The 20,134-nt window shown below is 38.6% G+C and overlaps 2 protein-coding genes across 6 annotated transcripts in view; one reads left to right on the top strand and one right to left on the bottom strand.

Annotated features, from left to right (window-relative positions):
• LOC139145219 (SEC14-like protein 2) overlaps positions 1-20,134 on the bottom strand; it is a 47,816-nt gene that overhangs the window by 17,710 nt on the left and 9,972 nt on the right. Inside the window, exons 1-2 of one of the 4 annotated variants that reach the window (XM_070716225.1) lie at positions 17,916-18,036; positions 1,544-1,626 (exon numbers count right to left, since the gene is read on the bottom strand). In XM_070716225.1, coding sequence (XP_070572326.1) covers positions 1,544-1,597 — 54 coding nt within the window. In that variant the 5' untranslated portion in view covers positions 1,598-1,626; positions 17,916-18,036. Of the gene's footprint in view, positions 1-1,543; positions 1,627-1,958; positions 2,159-2,345; positions 2,379-17,915; positions 18,037-20,134 lie in introns of those variants that run through there. The other 3 variants (XM_070716227.1, XM_070716224.1, XM_070716226.1) reach the window with 3 other exon arrangements.
• LOC139145218 (protein MTO1 homolog, mitochondrial-like) overlaps positions 2,352-20,134 on the top strand; it is a 39,399-nt gene continuing 21,616 nt past the window's right edge. The window contains exons 1-6 of one of the 2 annotated variants that reach the window (XM_070716221.1): positions 2,352-2,428; positions 5,168-5,394; positions 5,974-6,069; positions 10,115-10,170; positions 18,606-18,774; positions 19,297-19,473. In XM_070716221.1, the coding sequence (XP_070572322.1) occupies positions 5,196-5,394; positions 5,974-6,069; positions 10,115-10,170; positions 18,606-18,774; positions 19,297-19,473 (697 nt within the window). In that variant the 5' untranslated portion in view covers positions 2,352-2,428; positions 5,168-5,195. Of the gene's footprint in view, positions 2,429-5,167; positions 5,395-5,973; positions 6,070-10,114; positions 10,171-17,874; positions 17,970-18,605; positions 18,775-19,296; positions 19,474-20,134 lie in introns of those variants that run through there. The other variant, XM_070716223.1, reaches the window with a different exon arrangement.

Below are 20,134 nucleotides of genomic sequence, written 5' to 3'. Positions count from 1 at the left end.
TCAAGACCAAACAGATGTACGGGTAACCTCATTCACTCTGACCTAAATTCCTAATCAGAGGTACCTGACTAATGGCAAACTTGCTTATGTGTGACCTAATTGCTTTTATCTGCAAGCTGGAGAAAATCAGTTTCTACAAAGCAATTATTCAGTAAAAGTTTCTCACATTAGAATAATAATTGTACACTCAAACGGAAACAAAGGAGAGTCAATGGGACCCTGCATTCATTTTGAATGATATTGATATGTATTTCATGTATATGAGAGCCTTTGGCAATCATCGCTGGTCACACAAATGAATGCATCTTGTTATACTGAATTTTTTTCCATTTCATGTAAAATTAAATTGAAAAAGAAAAATGTTGTCAAAAAGAAAAAATTTATTCATCAAATCCAAGTTGTCAGAAAGGTAAATTTATTCTATATAGCATCACTTGAAAGTTACTCTTTCCATGGCTATTGATTTTCTCTATTGAGGTCAAACTTTGTCATAGTAAACAACAGAGATATACAGAATTTTTCTTTATTTTTTTTAAGGTTTCAAATAAAAAGCGTGGGCAACATTAAATACTCCACATATCTTGGGTGAAATTGAGGAATTGAACAGTTGAACAGAATACATACAGTGTTACAAAAAGGATCCTGGAATTTGCATAATCTGGCTTTGTACAGTGAACTTAATAATCAGCAGCTGTGATATCGTTGGCTGTCACCGAACATACTCTGGCTGAAAAATGTGATCAAACAATAGATATGTAGACAATGGTACTACAACTTTGTGGAAACTCTAGAACTATACATGTACTATTAAGGGTACTATTAAGGAGAAGCATAACAATTTTTGAATATTTTTTGTAAATTTAGTATAAGAAGTTACTGTATCCTGAAATATGCTCCATGAGTGGTCAACAAAACATACCTATTGTATTGGCACTGTATAAAAACATTATTATTATAAAGTTAAGGAACATAAATAATTTTATCTAACAGGCTTGATATAATTTACAGATTCCACATTGGCAGGTGGGGGTTACTGGTAATCCTTTTTCAGGCCAACTTAGTCATTAAATATCAGCAACAAAAAAACACAGATACAGACAGAACACCACTGTACCACAAGCTGTAATTTTCAAAGAAAAAATTAACATTCATCATAGCAAGACACATTGAAAATTGAATATCTGTATGTTTTTCTAGGTCTTTCAAATGATAAAATCGTCAAAACTTTTAAACGGGATATTTCACTGGTTTGAAATCGGGCTCAACTTTGATGAAAACAATATGTAAAGGTTATATAACAATTAAATATAAGTGAAGCTATTTTAGAATGTATATGAATGAACCCATTTATTTGATATGTCTTGTTGTGATAATACACACAAGTCCAAGCAGTGTATCTTATACACAAGTCCAAGAAGTGTATCTTAATTTCAACATTACTGTATCAATAACAAATGCATTCCATATGAAATATCAAAGTGAGATGTCACATACAGATGCAATCATAGCACAGGAAGTAGAGGAGGGCAAAAATGCAACTTACCTTTTGCAATGCAGTCTCCTGTTTAGGGCTCAGATCTCCTACGAACCCACTCATGGTGCCACGCTTTGGTTTGTGAGTTTCTCCTGGAAAGAAAAATAGGTGTTCAGAATTCGCACGATATTACATCCTCTTGATACATTACTGTAATTAAAGCTGTACCCGTAAAAAAACAATCAGAACGCAACATGTTACACGACTGACGATCCGGCCCCGTTTATACCAAGTTTTCTGGGTCACAGGGGCCGTTCGTCGTGTACCGTGAAGCATATGAGTTTATGGGCAATGTACAAAACGTTTAACCTTCACGCCGACCGTCAATGTCATACATGGGTTGTACTGCCCGTGACTTCGTTGCTGTATCCATGACAATTTCATCGGTATTTTTACATAGTGGCTTTATATATCATTGCCATACCTCCTTTCTCGGCTACAGACACGTTGTTTGTAAAGGGACAAATGGGGGGAAACTGGCATGTATGTCCCTAAATGCGAACTATTATATATTTGTCCTCCCGGGCTTTTGTGATTGGTCACGGTCCGTGGGTCGCCTGCGTCGCGGTCGCAAAACAGAAGTAGGGCGATGGCGTGATAGCACTGAGAGACCAATGTCTTACTGTTTTACGACATGTTTACAGCCTCATTTTTTAATTCCAATTTTAGCATTCCGTTCAAGTTTTTTAATGTTTTGTTTCGAATTTCTTACTTTTACATATTCTAGTACTAAAATATCCAATATCTTCATATGTGTGCCCCCGAGTTTTAAATTGCCAAGTGCTAGAACAGCGTCAAGTAAGCAGCTTACCCTCTTATGGCACTCACAAAATGGCAGCCTGCATGAACAGATCTCGGCACTCATGTGATACGATGAATTATGATCAATTTTAGGTCAGTATTGTCATCCAATTTATAACATGATGTTAATTATTTCGTTCTGAAAAGGCTAACTCGCGGTAATATCAGCGTTCGTGGTGTGAATGACCGTAGAGTTGGCTTCGCTTGCGGACAGCGACATGCTGAAGTGAAGCGGTGTGGGGAAGCCGGTCCTACCGTGACTGCCGTAGCTGCCTGAGGACTGCCCGAGAACTGCCCGAGGAAAAAGTGGGCCAAATTTCGCCCATTTTAACAGTAGGCCAATAGATTCAATTTATATCATGCCCAGCCAATCAAAAATATCATTGATTTGGCGTTAAACTGATGTTTTCTCCGGCGGTTTTGGAACTCAGAAGACACCGGGCTTGAACTTGGGGTCCAGACACTTCGCACCAAAACCAGTTCGCCCCACACAACTTCGTTCCAAAACCATTTCGTACCAAAACCACCTCGTCCCAAGTACTACTTCGCCCAACCCCACTTCGCCCCAAGTACCACATCGCACTAAAACCACTTCGACCAAGTATAGTACCGTCAACTCGTCCTGAAACAACGATGTTACGACGTATAATAAGGTTGTTTTTACCTACAACTTGGAAGCATTAATGTGTTAGGCATTTTGGCTACCACAACCCATTTATTGTTGCATCATGGTTGCATGAAACCATAAGCGATAGAATAAGAAACTTAGAAACACGCAAATGCTACAACTCCAGGTGCCTTGCGCGGAATTGCACGATGTCAATTTCGCGAAATGCGTACACTTTCAAGATTTCAGTCCCAGGATGACAGAAGGTGGTTATTTTCAGCTTTACCAGTTAGCGATAAGTTTTGGGCAAAGTGGTTTGGGGACATGACTTTTGGGGCGAAGTGGTTTTGGTACGAGGTTGTTTTGGTGCGAAGTGGTTTGGTGCGAAATGGTATGGGACGAGATGGTATGGTGCGAAGTGGTTTTGGTGCAAGTATCTGGGAACCTTGAATTTCAGGACGTCGCCAGCTTAATAGTGAGATCATACCATTCAGTCCGAGAGGTGGTACAGTAACCTCGCCGAGCGCGTACAGCTTGACTGCCTACCACCCCTTGCACTGAATGGTATAATCTCACAATCAAGATGGGGACGTCTTTCAAGTCGAAAGCCAAGCGTCTTTCGGGTTTTAAAACCGCTACAGAAAATACCAAATCAATGATATTTTGGTTTATAGCCAGGCATGATATAAGTTCAACTATTGGTTTAGTGTTAAAATTGGCGAAATTTGGCCTACTTGCCCCTGGGGCAGTTCTCATGCAGTTCTCGGGCAGTCCTCAGGCAGCTACGGGCAGTCACGGGCAGTAATTAGTAGGACCCGTGGAAGCTAGCATACATTTACAATACACTTATGTTCCGTAGGGTACCAGTCAACTTGCACCTTTTCCAACTGCCCAGAACGAATTACTGTCAACTCGCACCTTTTCCAACCCGCCCAGAACTTGCTGCGGTTCCATAGCCTTAACTGGCCCGATACCAACTAGCCCAATTCCAACTCGCCCGATACCAACGAGCTCGCCTGATGCCAACTTGCACAATGCCAACTCGCCTGTTGTTTGAGATGTAGTTGTAGATTGTAGATAGTTGTAGATTCCATGTACGCTAACCCGATGGCTCGAGGCCAGCTATTTTCATGCTGGGCCAGTAACTCGTGAAACCTGGTCTTGCTGTTCTTAAAGACATGAGCCAGTAAGGGGTGAACCATTTGATATCCAGGGGGGGGGGGGGGCGGGAAGATTTAAGAGGTTGCATTTTTAGCTCCACTGTCAGCGACGCGGAGCTTTTTAAATAGGTTGATTTTCCGTCGTCGTCGTCGTCCGTCGTGCAGTTCACTTGGGGTGATCTCACTTAAGTTTGTTCAAATCGTTGTGAAATTTGCATATTTGTATTTTTGGGGCATTTTTTGGTGTTTTTGGTAAAAAAATCTTTAAAAATCTTCTTCTTCAAAACTACTGGTCAGATAGCTTTGATATTTGGTACATATGTCCCTAGGGATGATCTTTTTCAGATATGTTCAAATTGTGCAGAAATAGACAAATTTGCATTTTAAATGCAATTTTGGCCATTTTTGGTCAAAAAATGTATTTCTCAAAAAGAACTGGTCAGATAGCTTTGAAATTTGGTATACAGGTTTCTATAGATGATAATATATGTTCAATTTCTGATGAAATCTGTAATTTTGTATTTTTGGGGCAATTTTTGCCATTTTTGGTCAAAAAATGTGCATTTCCAAAACTACTCATAGCTTTGAAATTTGGTATACAGGTTTCTATGGATGAACTTGCAAGTTGTTGTTCAACTCCTACTGTTTACCTTGTCAACACAGTGCCCTTAGGTGTGAAATGCACTGTCATTGTTCACATTGGATTCTAGTCCAGACCAGAATTCACTTTTCAACCATGACAATGCAGTTTACACATGTACACGCTGAGTTAACAAATTGAATAATGTGTATCTTAATGTGCTCTAGGGAGTAGGACAAGAAACTGTAGTGGACATTAAAAAAATAGTGAAAAATCACCAAATACTAATCACCAAATGCTAATTACAGTTATCCAGATAATTACATGCAAGGCAGCATTGTACGTATTACATATATAAACTTATAGTCTGCTTGGTAGAAGCTACAGCTTATGTGTTGTTTTTAGGGCTAGACCTAAGTAAATTTTAACAACAGTGAGCAGTTCAAATGGTCCACTGTCATATAATTATCACATGTTTGTCACAGTTTATCACAAGAAAACGTTGGATGAAGGATGGCGCAGTATTTCAGTTCCCCCAAACAAGTCACCAAGCTGAAGAACTTGTGTCGCTATTACAGCCCCAGCTGTCATGGCAGCAAAGTCTTTGACGTGATAGTTGTTGGTGGTGGCCATGCTGGCTGTGAGGCTTCTGCAGCTGCAGCAAGGATGGGAGCTCAAACGCTGCTTCTGACGCACAAATTGCAAACAATCGGTAAGTCAATCATGCATAAGATGCAAGCCACATTATTCAAAGGCAATACTTGGGAGCATCAAACTCCTGCTGATCTATGGTACAATTAAAAACTCATTTAGGTGGTATTTTTTATTTATTTCATGAGGAGGGGCACCCTTAGGCAAGCTATGATTAATATCAAGAGAAAATCATCCTGATTTTCGTGATTAAAGCCGGAAAATTTGGATGAAAAAATTCACTAGAATTGGAGCAATACAGGTATTTCGGACAAAACCCTTCATCAGTCATCAAAATGGATAAAAAATCAAGGAAAAGAAGAGATGAAATACATTAAATGACCCAAAAAATAAAAATTCAGGAAAATATATGGGAATTAGTTGCACATAAGTGGTTTGGTGGTGTGATGGAGGACAATTGATGTTAAAAGGAGGATACAATAAGATCATGGCTGGTCAGTATGTTTTGGACTAGAATATGCCAGTACTATTATCTCTTATATGCACAGGGCAGCTGCACTTTGCAACTTGTAGTTTCCTATGTGACATAGATATTTTCTCACAGGAGATTTATATTCATATGAATATATTTTGTTTATAGGAGAGATGTCTTGTAATCCCTCTTTTGGAGGAGTGGGCAAGGGACACTTGATGAAAGAAATAGATGCCTTAGATGGTTTGTGTGGCAGAATATGTGGTGAGTGTACAATATATATTGTCATTGAACCATAAACCTCTTTTGCTAGAGTCTATGATTCAAGTGGAAGTTCAGTTCTTATACTGGTAATGGTAAGGAGAAGCCATTACGATGTTTTGGCTAAAAATCAAAAAAGTGTGAGAGCGTGCAAATATTGTTCTTATTGTACCTAAATGATGATTTTGAGTCATTTTGCAAATTGCTGTTTTCTATAAGTAGGCACAAAACATCAGGATAGTTTATTTAAGACATCAGTGACTTTCCAAAATCTAATGACCTGACTGCACTTTTTTAGCTCATATTTAGTATACAATGTGAGGTTATTGTATAAGCTGAAGTCGTCTGTATGTATGTGTGTATGTATAGTATGTCCATCAACATCAAAAACTCATGAACCACTGCACTTTTCAGCTTGGTATTTGATGTGTGGATGCATCCTGGACTATTAATGGGATTTTGTTCAAATGAAGTTTGCATTGCCCAAATTATGCAAATGAGCTTAAAGAATGTGACAATGGTAAAAAATTACTAAACTCAAGAACTGCTGTTTTGATTGCTTTGAAAATTAGTATGCAAGTACCTTAGATGGACCTTATACAGTTTTATGTATATCGTGAAGATATCTTGAATTTTCTATATTTGCTGAATTTTTTTGGTTATTTTCCTCATTTTAAGTAAAAATTATTCTTCTCTGAAACCACTGGCCCAATTGCTCTCAAATTTGGGTTGGATGTTTGCAAGGGTGTTACTCTTCTTATTTGGTAAGTGTACATTGACAATCAAATCCATGAGGGCATGGATTGATTGTAGCTTTTTGACCAGTTTAATCACGGGCACTCTGTTGTTCTGAATTGATAGTCTGAATAAACTACGAACTTTGATGATAACTGTGTAAGAAATTTATGACAGAGTGCCGTTCAGATTGAAATGCCGACTTAGCTACAAAACCAGATCAAGGTCGGACGTGTCTACGGGAACGTCACAAGCGACCACATCGACCGTATTATTTCGATGCTAAACTGCTAAACGCCGCGGCAGAATAGCGCACGCATATATACGCGTACTATACGTACGTTCGCTAGCGCGACCTGCGCTGTGTCGTTTCACATAATGATATATATACACAAGGGTATGCAAATCATTTCTGGACGATATTATTTACCGATGAAGTGAGTCGAATTCCGTCGCGAAAACGACGTATGAAATTTGAAATGGCATCGTAGCACACATCAAGTTATGAAAATGACAGACATGTAGTAGATATTCGAAATATGACCGAGAATAAATGCATCGCTAATCCTGACTATGTGCGTTACAAATTGCCGTTATCCGGTAGCGACTTTGGATGTTCGAACGTCGCAAAATACGCTAAGTTCTGTGGTTTCGTCATGCGCAGAATAAAGGACATATTTTTTTATTTTTCTTCGTAGTAAAAACCTTCCAATATAATATTCTAAAGAAGAATATTTAAGTTTTTTTTCAGTTTTAGTAAAAAGCCTTTCAATAGAACACGAAAGATTTTTTCAAATGTGCATTTCTTTTTACTCAGTCTGTTTTGGTCGTACGGAACGTGAACAAGCCTTGCAGGTCAAGGGTTACATTTTCACATTTTTTTCTTTGTTTTCATTCTATATTTTACTTTCTATCGTCAGTGAGTTACATTGCAAAAATAAAAAATTGTTTACGTTTTGCGGACGTCTTAGAGGGTAATAGTATCTGTCCCCCTGTCCCCCCTTTTTTGTAACGCACATCGTCAGGCTCCATGTTCATATGAGCATACCCTTGTATATATATACATTTCTGAGGCCGGGACAGCAGATGACAGTTCAGAGGCGCTCATGTGCATAGCTGTCATCGCGTGCACGTTCCATTCCAGCCACCGAACTCATGTACACGGCAGTCATAGCAACTCACCATCGTCATTCTCTGCCGCACTTCGAATACGCACTTCATGATTGTGGTAAAGACACGCTGGTAAGAACTCTGCCGTGCATGCCGCGATGCAGAATGACCGGGTGTGAGAGAAAGAATAATCAGTTGGGTGAACCAGCAGAATGCGACTGTTTCTTTTGCATTAATAATACCTCATTTTTGTTGAGGCTTTAATTTTTTTAGTCCCCACGGACATCGTCCGGGGGGACTTATAGGTTTTGGTCATGTCCGTGCATGCGTGCATGCGTGCGTGCTTCAGTGCGTGCGTCCGTGCGTGCGTCCGTCCGTCCATTCACGCAGATATCTCAGAGATGCCTGGAGCGATTTCATTCAAACTTGGTACAAGGATTACTTCATATGTCATACAGATGCACGTCGATTTGTTTTGTGGTACGATCCAATATGGCTGCCAGGCGGCCATTTTATTACGATTTTTTCATGTACAGAGCCATAACTCAGGCATGTTTCAACTGATTTTATTCAAAGTTGGTACAAGGACATTGACCAATGTCATAGATATGCATGTCAATTTTTTTTGTGATATGATCCAATATGGCCGCCGTGCGGCCATTTTGTTATGATTTTTTCATGTACAGAGCCATAACTCAGGCATATCACAACCGATTTTATTCAAACTTGGTACAAGGACATTGACGTATGTCATACATATGCACGTCAATTTGTTTTGTGATAAAATCCAATATGGCCGCCAGGCAGCCATTTTATTATGATTTTTTCATGTACAGAATCATTACTCAGGCATGTTTCAACAGATTTTATTCAAAGTTGGTACAAGGACATTGACCAATGTCATAGCTATGCACATTGATTTGTTTTGTGATACGATCCAATATGGCCGCTGTGTGGCCATTTTATTACGTTTTTTCATGTCCAGAACCATAACTCAGACATGTATCAAGCGAATTTATTCAAAGTTGGTACAAGGACATTGACCAATGTCATATATATGCACCTTAATTTGTTTTGTGATACAATCCAATATGGCTGCTGTGTGGCCATTTTATTACGTTTTTTCATGTCCAGAACCATAACTCAGACATGTATCAAGCGAATTTATTCAAAGTTGGTACAAGGACATTGACCAATGTCGTATATATGCACCTTAATTTGTTTTGTGATACAATCCAATATGGCTGCTGTGCGGCCATTTTGTTATGATTTTTTTCATGTCCAGAACCATAACTCAGACATGTATCAAGCGAATTTATTCAAAGTTGGTACAAGGACATTGACCAATGTCATATATATGCATCTTAATTTGTTTTGTGATACAATCCAATATGGCTGCTGTGCGGCCATTTTGTTATGATTTTTTTCATGTACAAAGCCATAACTCAGGCATATCTCAACCGATTTTAATCCAAGTTGGTACAAGGACATTCACCTATGTCATACATATGCACATTGATTTGTTTGGGATACGATCCAATATGGCCACCGTGTGGCAATTTTATTACGATTTTTTCATGTCTTGAACTACAACTCAGACATGTATCAAGCGAATTTATTCAAAAGTATTTTTATCACAGACCTAATGAAGAGGACTCTATCCTCTCTGAGGACCTGTAATCAAAGTACCCATTAACAAGTGGGGACTGTGTCATCAACGATGACTTGTTTTAAATCAGGATGTAAGTTCTCCAGCGGCAAACGGAACTAAAATACGAAATCATGTTTACACGCTTACACACCATCATTTAAGAACAACAGAATGCCCGTGGTTTAACATCAAAGATACTAATCCTCCCCAAAGACTGAACATAGCAACAGTCCATACACTCCATACCCTGATATCCAGTGCATCCTGAAAGCCAAGTTGTTGTACCATTGACTGAAGGCTATCTCTTTGAATAGAGAAAATTTACACAGTACTTCTAAAGGTATTATGCTGTCTCAAGAAAATTTACACAGTGTACACATAGGTCTAATGCTGTCTTAAGAAAGTTTCAAGAAAATCCTAAATCGATTGTAAGATATTAGCAGTCTTAAAAGGTAAAGGGCATACAACTGATATCTGATAATTATCATCTGTAAGGAATTATTACTTTCATCACAAATCAATTTTATGAGCTTGTTTTTCTTTTCTTCACAGACAAGGCAGGTATTCACTACAAAATATTAAACAGAAGCAAGGGTCCAGCTGTATGGGTAAGTACAGCCATGATTTTAGTTAACACAAGTCTATGCATGATGTCTACTTGGGCAATAGTCGATGTTACTGTGCACAAAGCAACTCTTACATCCAGAAATTCAGTCAAGTTGATTCAAAATATTGGCATAGTACATGTACTTACATCAAACTACAAAAACAAGAAATTTTGTACAAGAATGCTGATATTGTAACTGTAATAGCTTTTGTGCAGTTTGTCATGTTGATTTTTGCTTAAAAGTTTTCTTGAAATTCCAGCAGGACTTAGACTGGCATAGAAAAAACATCACCACAGCTTTGTAAGAGTTTTCCTATACATGGAGAGTGGTCAATTGTTAGGGGCCCAAGCCGACCGGCTGGGACCCTATTGTTATTGCTCAAGTTCTACTACTTCCTCTTCTTCCTCTTTTTCTTCTTCTTCTGCCGATTCTTTGTCGACCTAGATCTCTTAAACGGCTTAACAAAAACTTCTCAAATTTGCAGGGCTAGTAGGTATGAATTAGTACTCGTGCACCTGACCCTTGAAATTTTGATTGGTCACGTGACCTGGCGGCCATATTGGATTTTCCAAAAACCTAAAAATGGCTTGTCCAGAAGACCTAGGGGTCTAGTCGTTTTGAAATTTTTTGTATAGTAAGCATGACCTAAGGTCTTTAGAATTTGCAAATAAAATCGCATGCGCTCACGTGACCTTGGCCGCCATATTGGATTTTCTAAAATAGTCATTTAATCTTTAAAAATCTTCTTCTCCAGAACCGAAACATCGATTAAGCTCAAATTTTACTCATGTCATCCTTACAGTGATCTCTTTAAAGTTTGCAAAAGACATTTCGATTGGTCAAGTGGTTTTGCCGCCATATTGGATTTTTTGAAATCACAATTTAATCTTTAAAAATCTTCTTCTCCAGAACAGATTCACCAATTGAACTAAAATTTAATAAATGTCATCTACAGTGTGATCTATTTCAAGTTTGCGAAAAGCGTTTTGATTGGTCACGTGGTTTGGCCGCCATATTGGATTGCGCAAAAAATCGTAATTTAATCTTTAAAAATCTTCTTCTCAAGGACCAAAACACTGATTAAGCTGGAATTTTACTCATGTCATGCTTACAGTGATCTCTTTCAAGTTTGCAAAAGGCATTTCGATCGGTCACGTGGTTTGGCCGCCATATTGGATTTTGTGAAATCAAAATTTAATCTTTAAAAATCTTCTTCTCCAGAACTAACACACCGATTGAACTAAAATTTTACATCTATCATCTAAAGTGTGATCTCTTTCAAGTTTGCAAAAGGCGTTTGGATTGGTCATTTGGTTTGGCCGCCATATTGAATTTTGCAAAAAATCGTAATTTAATCTTTAAAAATCTTCTCCAGAACCAAAACACTGATTAATATGAAATTTTACTCATGTCACCCTTACATTGATATCTTTCAAGTTTGCAAAAAGCTTCTACATCTATCATCGATAGTGTGATCTCTTTCAAGTGTGCGAAAGGCATTTGGATCGGTCTCATGGTTTCGCCGCCATATTGGATTTTGTGAAAAATCGTAATTTAATCTTTAAAAATCTTCTCCTCCAGAACAAATACACTGATTGAACTAAAATTTTACACTTATTTTCCCTAGTGGTAGTCCTTTAAGTTTGCGAAAGGCATTTTGATCAGTCACGTAATTTGGCCGCCATATTGGATTTTGTTTAAATCACAATTTAATCTTAAAAATCTTCTTCTCCAGAACCAATACACACATTCAACTGAAATTTTACTCATATCTTTCATAGTGCGAGCACTTTCAAGTTTGCGAAAGGCATTTGGATCGGTTAAGTCGCCCCAATGTTCATAAGGCTGCAGTTTAAAACCTCGTCAGTCAGAAGATCGATCAGTGATGTATGTTATATTGTACACTTGAAAGTCAAAGACGGCACGACAGATTGCAATGCCCACTGTCAAATTCAGCTAGCAGTCACACGAACCCTAATCTCGGCCCCTTGTGTAAGGCAACTTTTGCGACCAGCTTTTGTACGCCAGGTGACGTTGTCGAGTATACTGTGACGGAAGTACTTAGAGGAGTGTGCCACTAGCTTTAAGGGGTGGCCGACCGGTGTGATCGACTGAATGGCACAATTACTGGGGTCTATGCACTGCTGATATGTGAGTGTCAAGGACCATAAATGAAGCTATTCGGGTATTTTTATATGTAGGTGTCTGAATGCACGCTCACTTGTTCATCATGATAAAAAAGACAGATACATGACATTGCAAGGTGTGGTGATTTGTTTATGTTTCTCTATCTGACATGCATGGAGTGGCCCTGGTGTGTTGTGTAACTGAGAGCATGTAGCTGATTAAAAATGTAAACAAGACCACATCAAGTCCAGCCGTTAATGTCGTAAAAATCGCTGATACATATCTACTGAAACAGCACCTGCAGCTTGATCGAATTTCACTGTAATTGCTTTGTTTAGTTGCATGCCCGGTCTAAGAGATCGCCGAAATTTACCCGATATTTATCAGGGATTTGGGGACTCTGATATCGATACTGGACAATAGTAGAATGACTTGCCCTGTGCTTCGGTACGCCAGATCTGTGAAATCGTCGATATTTAATTGGATGTTTATCGGTAATTTGGGGACTCTGATATCGATAGTACACAATACTAGAATGACTTGCCCTGTGCCTCGGCACGCACGGTCTGTGAAGTCGCCGATATTTACTAGATATTTATTGGCGATTTGGGGACTCAAATATCGATACTAGACGATACTAGATTCTGTCAAATCCCGGTTAAATATCCGATATATACATGTATCGTGACCTTGCATTTCTGGTCAAACCCGACTTCCAAGGACTGACTCTAACTTCGATACCGAACGATACTAGATTCTGTCGAATCGCGGGTTTATATCCAATATCGGATAAGTTGGACGCTCTTGCCATTGTTCTAGGTCTAAATAGGTGCGACCTGGCATCTTATGTTTGTTTGCACAACTTATTATAGTGGAAACACTCAGTAAACATCCACTTCCTTCGGCGTCTTTGCCTGCTTTGTTTTGTGCGCGACTTCCGCGCTGTCAGTAACTTTACCAGGGCAGACAATGGCTCGGAAACGCGCGATTTGCGCAATCGCGCAGGCGAGAGAAAACCATGTCCACCATCGTAAATTATGCCGGTTCCATCACTGTTACTAATGAATCAAAAATACCTTATATCAGCCATATTATCGACATGTTTTGTCATTTAATTGTCTACTCTTTGAACAAAATAATTTGTCGCTTTGTCGTACGTCGGCCGATGACTGACGGCAGACTTCTTTGGCATGCAACCAACATAGTGAGTTAATATAGCGTTGGAATTTGACAAAAGCTTAAATGAGCCTGCGCGAAAAAGTTTCAAGATCCCCCCGTTTTTATAGTCCGGTCATTGTACGCTTTCGGTAGTTTCGACACATCCAAACAATGCAAATGCATTACAAATGCACGGTACGATGCGCCTAGAGTTGATTGAAGTCGGTGAAATGTTAAAAATTAAAATAATTTTTAAAATCGTAGTTTCTTTGGTGTCTCTTCCTATATCCATGCGAACCTATTTGGAATTAGGCAGCGCAGGCCAGGTTTCCTAGCAATGGAATGCGTTATCTGAGTCTGTGCAGTAGTGAGTTAGTTTCAGTCGGGGATTCGATATATATCGGACATTTCACCACCTTACATGTACATGTTTTCATAAAACCGACTTCATGGACTGACTGTAATTTCGATACTAAACGATACTAGATTTTGTCAAATCGCGAGTAAATATCCGATATATATCGGAAATTTCACCGCCTTACTGTTCTGGTAAAACCCGACTTAATTCCAGCATGCTATTTTTTACATCCATGATTCCAGGGACTGACTCTAACCTTGATACTAGGCGATACTGAATTCTGTCAAATTACGGGTAAATATCCGATATATATCGGATATTTCACCGCCCTATAAATCTAGCCGAGCCAATCTAACTTCGATATTGTATAATCTAGTAGCCGTAAATATAAAAGTGCAATGTCGCGGTGTCCTCGGGATTCCGGGATAAACTCCTTTGTGTAGCGCTCATCCCGCCCGCTATCGCGTTCACCACACTCAGGTGTGTCACATCGCCTTCACCCCACTAAAGCACTCACAAATCACAGTTTACAATGCAGCTAGAAGGCAGCTCCATTTTCATACCAGTTCAAAAGTAAAATACTCATAGACTTGAGATATTTGTGCATGTTAGACTTTCGATACATTCGCTTTACGCTTGAATTTAGCATGGAGCTTTAATGAAATTATATCAGGAAGAAAGTCAGAAAATTATGTAGTGATATAATTTCATTAAAGCTTTGAATGGTGTCATCTTGACCAAACTTGGCGAATAAAATCCTGACATAATACCATTTAGTTTACACTTTTAATAAAAGGGTGTTTGGCTGTAGGTGACTGTGTGATTATGGATAATTGCGCTTTCCACCACGCGCGATATATTGAACAAAATCTCCACTACTATTGCGGAAAGTGTACCGTGAATTTGGAAAGTTAGGTAACGGCAAAAGCATACGACTTATTCCGGGGACTTATTTTACAAAGTAGAGCGAGTAAGGCACTCCTGAACGGCGAAAATGTTGGTGGTGTATTGCTGGCAACAAGACAATATCTTTACTGACGTTAGGAACTTGTGTTGATTGGCTTCCGTAGAGATGAATTCGCGAGATTTTTCAGTGTATTGTGACGTGATATCGGAAACAGATTTTCAGAGAAGGCGCTCGCTCGTCTGCCGAGTCAACGTACTTCCGCATTCATATCGTGCAAATACGCAATTCTTGTCGCGATATTTGAGCATTAAACTTGATCGTCAGTGAAACAAAAAGATGATTCTCAATATCAAAACATTATGTATATATTTTAGGGTTCTGTTTAAGTAATAGACATAAATATTTGGATTTATGATCCATGATTTCCGCGATCCGTGGCATGATTTAAGCTGGCCGTGAATACGCACTGATTTTTTTTTTGTGATGACCCCTGACCCAAGTGTCATCGATACGTTGTGCGCGCTGTCCGAGCATCGCTTGCTAAAATTCATGGAGCTACCAAAGCCTCATGCTAAATTCCAGCGTAAAGCGAATGTATAGAAAGTCTAACATGCACAAATATCTCAAGTCTATGAGTATTTTACTTTTGAACTGGTATGAAAATGGATATCTAGTTCGTTTGAAAAACTGGTGTGATGAAGCAGGTTTCGTGCTGTTAAAGCGCGACATGTACAGTACAGCACTGATAGCGATTGCAGGTTTGTTACCAAGGCTGCGTTCACAAAAACAAAAACGGTTAGGGGGCTGGAGAAATTCAGGAACAGTGATTCGAAAATTTTGAGGGTAGTAGAGAGGGAACTTGAAATATTGCCCCACCTGTAGGGGGCACTTGAAAATGTTTTGGTTTCCTTTTATGTTTTACATTTTCCGATTCCAAGTTTTTGTAGGTCATTAAATGAACAATGAATACCATTTTTATGTCATTCAAATGTTGTAATGTTAGTAATAATTTAACAGAATCTACAACCATTTTTTTTTTTTTTTTTTTTTTTTTTTTTATTTAGTCCATCATCCAACGGGCGCTAGCCCATTTACAGGATTAGGTACCCATAACCCACTACCCCAATGGAGCACTTAGGAGTAAAGTGCCTTGCTCAAGGGCACAACACCGAGCTAGAGTCTCGAATTCACCGTCCTCCGACAGTGAATCCGCTACTCTGGATCTACCGGGACTTGAACCAGGTCTCGAACCCACCATCCTCCGATAGTGAGTCCGTTACCCTAACCACTAGTCCACGGTGCCTCCGTTTTGTCACATTCCATGACTTTTATCTCGAAAAAAATCTAAACATTTGTGATTTGTCGTATAAAAATCAGACTTGAGCCTAGTAACAGGGCACAAGCTCCAACCGTTGATGATTTTTGCAATATTTCTATCCAATATATCAACTACCGTTTCTTGCTGTCTCCCTACAGCATGCTCAAACACACAATGTTCAGTTTCTCGACAAAGCCAGTATATGTATTTGGTGATAGTTTAATTAGAGTCCAGACTGACAGTCAGTTGTCAGCATTGGTGCATGTTACACATACACTGGCTGTGCTAGCAAGCTGAATACTGGACAGTTCAACATGCTGTACGTGTAGAGAGTAGAACACGCACGCAGTTGTATAAACTGAACATAAATATTGTCAAAATTATCAAAGATAATACCGCTACTGCCTATGGGCAACTGTCACTATCAGACACTGCCCTGTTACTGGTACAGTAGTGTCACTGTTACTGCATACGTGAGCAGTGACAGAGAGAGCTCTGACTCTCATGTACATGGTAGTTGAAGAATAGTGTGTGTCAAATGACGCTCATGACAGTGAAACATTATACCTAAACAAGATCAGGCCAGAAAGCAGTACAAGGAATAACACATGGAAAAATTTTTGAATTCTGGCATATGAGAATAATCAAATATTACAAACAGAAGATGGAGTCACCATGCTTGATTTTCTAAATTTTCACATTCTTGTCATAAAATTATACAAAAGTAAAACTTTGAACACTAAAGATGAAATGACAAAATATATGACTAAATGGAATTACAACAAAATTTGCAATTATTACACTCAAAATTTCAGAGATGAATACATTAATTTGATGGAATATTTTAACCTTCCAGTATAGTCAATTTTGAGTAGCATCTAATTCATATATGTCTTGTACTTTTGAAAGACATTTTTGGTAGCTCACCGTGCTCAGTTTCAGACTCCACATTTGATTTTGCGAAAATCGCAATTTATCTCTAAATCTTATTCTCCAGAACCACAACACTGATGGCAATGAAATTCAACTATTGTCATTCTTAGTGAGAGCTCTTTCAAGTTTGTGAAAGGCAATTTGATCGTCACGTGGTTTTGCCGCCATATTGTATTTTGCATACAACATACGATTACGATTGAAACAGACAGTAAATATGAGATGATGTTCAAAATTCTTCTTTACAGGACTTGACTGTTTTCAAGCTGAAATTGTCACATAATAAAATCACTGCACAAACTGGAAACCATGTTAATCGCTTGGGCCCCGCCAACGCTGCTTGCAGCTTTAATTTTAGTTTTATAATTTTTGAATACTTGAAGGAAAGAATATGTTTTAGTGAAACATCAACAGTGAAACATCAATAAGACTTATGAGAATGCTTCTCATTGAAGAAATTTACAAAGCAACCTTAACTTAGGGGGTACAGTTGCTCCATACAGTAAAGGTATAGGTGGGTCCCTATGAAAATCTTGTTGTTTCAATACTGGAACATTGTACTCTGTGTTCCTCTTGTGTTCCAATACAGCTTTGACTAAATTGCTGTCTAAGAAAGGCATTGATAAAGTAACAGTACCGGTACACGTTCAATGTGTGTGAGATCTAAAGCCTTCAAATACATCTGACCCTTAAGTGTGTTTGTACAAAAAATGTGAACTACATGCAGTGAAGGCATCTGTCTCAACCCAATTGGAAGTCACTGATAGCTGTAACAATTCTGAGTAAACTTTCAGCAACTTTGATTAAAATTCAAACTTCCTTGCCATCTAAACTGTGAGCTGCAATAGTTTCTGTTGCGTGCACACGAGAATGACAAAAAGCCTTGTTGTGACAATACCGACGCAAGAAGGAAAACATAATAATCACATGCCAAGGATACCTACCTTATGCTGCAACGATAACTACAGGTACAAAGCAGACAAGTGGTTTGAATTTCTGTGAGTTCCAGACAACTTCATTTGTACTTATATATCTATATATATAGTAACAAGGATGTAATGAAAATTAGCTTTATTTGTTCCTAGTGATGTAACATAAAGGATGTTGACCCCTTGATATTGCAAACAAGTTGCCTTCTAATGTTTGTAGAATGAATACTAAATGTTGTGTCTCATGGACGCACACAGTGAGTGGCAAAACATAACAATCAGCCCATTGAGACAACATGTTGAGACATGCTAATACAAATCATGTGCATTGTCAAACACTGAGCAGATAAATATACATGTACTTCCTGAAGAATAGCCAAAGGTCATCAAGGCCGTGGGCCCACAGAAAATGTTAACAGTTGGAAACATTTCACAGACCTTCCCAAATAGACTACATGTTCTTGAGATTTGGCTTTTCAATCAAGTCCAAGAATATCAACTGACTGTTTTTCTGAACAGCAAAGCCTGACTGCCAAAATGAAATTATTTGAGAACGAAACAAAGCTCGTGATATTTAAACTTCTTACACTCCTTTTACTGTTACCACATTCTCACCATTGATGGTCAATCCTTACACAGCAAAGTAATATCCAAATCAAATGGTAAAAGGGACAAAAATCCAACACTTTTCTTTCTGCACGACAGGGTCCGAGGGCGCAAATTGACCGAGATCTGTACAAGCAGTACATGCAAGAGGAAATTCTAAACACAAAGAATCTGACAGTCAAGGCAGCACCAGTAGAAGACTTCATCATAGAAGAATCTAGATCAACGAGTAGTAAAGCTAACAGAATTTGCAAAGGTGTAGTGACAGGTATGTTTATTCGCCTAGTCCATCTTCATATATGTGATCAGCTTCAAAGTTACGTTGCTTGAAATCTACTAACAAGAAATCCAGGAAGACCCAAATTTCTCATCATATTTCTTTTCTTCACACTGCTACCTAAAACATATGTAACTGTACAGACATGCATTTATTATGATATTCACTATTTTTATGCGATTCTCCAGATTTTAAGTAAATCTCATTAGGAATTGCTATTTAATTTGATGTCAAGATAAATGATGAGCAAACTGAACTATAACAGCATTATTTATTTCAGCTCCCCACCAGCTGTCGCTTATGCGTAGTTGTCGATGGCAAAAGTACCAAACGTAATTTATGATGTCATAATACATTTATCTATCCATAGCATGCATATCTTCTAACGAATTGCAAACCTCTACATGTAATTGTTTGTTTATTAATTAATTTATTTATTTGTCTGTTTGTATGGCCCTTTTTATTTGCTTATGTTTGTTTGTTTGTTTGTTTGTTTGTTTTCTTCATATCTAGAGGATGGCACCTCCATCTTTGGCAAAACTATCATTCTGACTACAGGGACATTCCTGAGGGGTGAAATCCACATTGGTTTAGACAGCAGACCAGCAGGTCGCCTTGGTGATCAGCCTTCCTTTGGACTGGCCAAGACCTTGGAGGATGCAGGCTTCCAAGTTGGCAGATTGAAAACAGGTACAGAATTAATCGCAGAGAAACTCAGAAGTATACACACCATGGGGTTCCTTTTCATGAACACTACGGCAAACCTGGAGGACATCAGGCTCAATCTGCAGCATGAAAACAATCTGGATTCCTTAAGGGGCCTGACATGGCTTTTTTGAGCAATTGGACCCCCTAGCAGTATATCAGTTCATAAAATTGTTTAGTGTTGGCCCAGTGTCCTTCAGTTTGCCAACACTATAGTGTTTCATTATGATTCATACCCAGTCCTCAACCCTTCCACCACCTGACTATGGTGTATTCCCTCTGTTTTCATCAGGTTGTCCAAACCAGTATGTTGCAAAAAGGGGCGAAAATGTCCAAAGAGGTTACAGTAACTTACAGTCAGTATCCCATGGCCAGATTTACTTGACTCTTTACTGCTTCATTTGTTCAGCAGGCTGATAAATATAAGGAGAGCTTATATTATTTTTCATTTCATTTTGTAACCTTCCTATGTTAAACGGCAGTTCTTGAAGGTCTATGGTGATACATATTAATACTCATCAATGTATCACCCCAATATGTAATAATTAACCCAATATGTAATACTAACCCAATATGTAATAACGCTTAACCCAATATGTAATACTAACCCAATATGTAATAACGCTTAACCCAATATGTAATACTA

Source organism: Ptychodera flava, chromosome 12 (genome assembly GCF_041260155.1).
Source record: "Ptychodera flava strain L36383 chromosome 12, AS_Pfla_20210202, whole genome shotgun sequence".
In the NCBI taxonomy this organism is placed as follows: Eukaryota; Metazoa; Hemichordata; class Enteropneusta; family Ptychoderidae; genus Ptychodera; species Ptychodera flava.
This window is presented reverse-complemented; position numbering and strand designations above follow the sequence as displayed.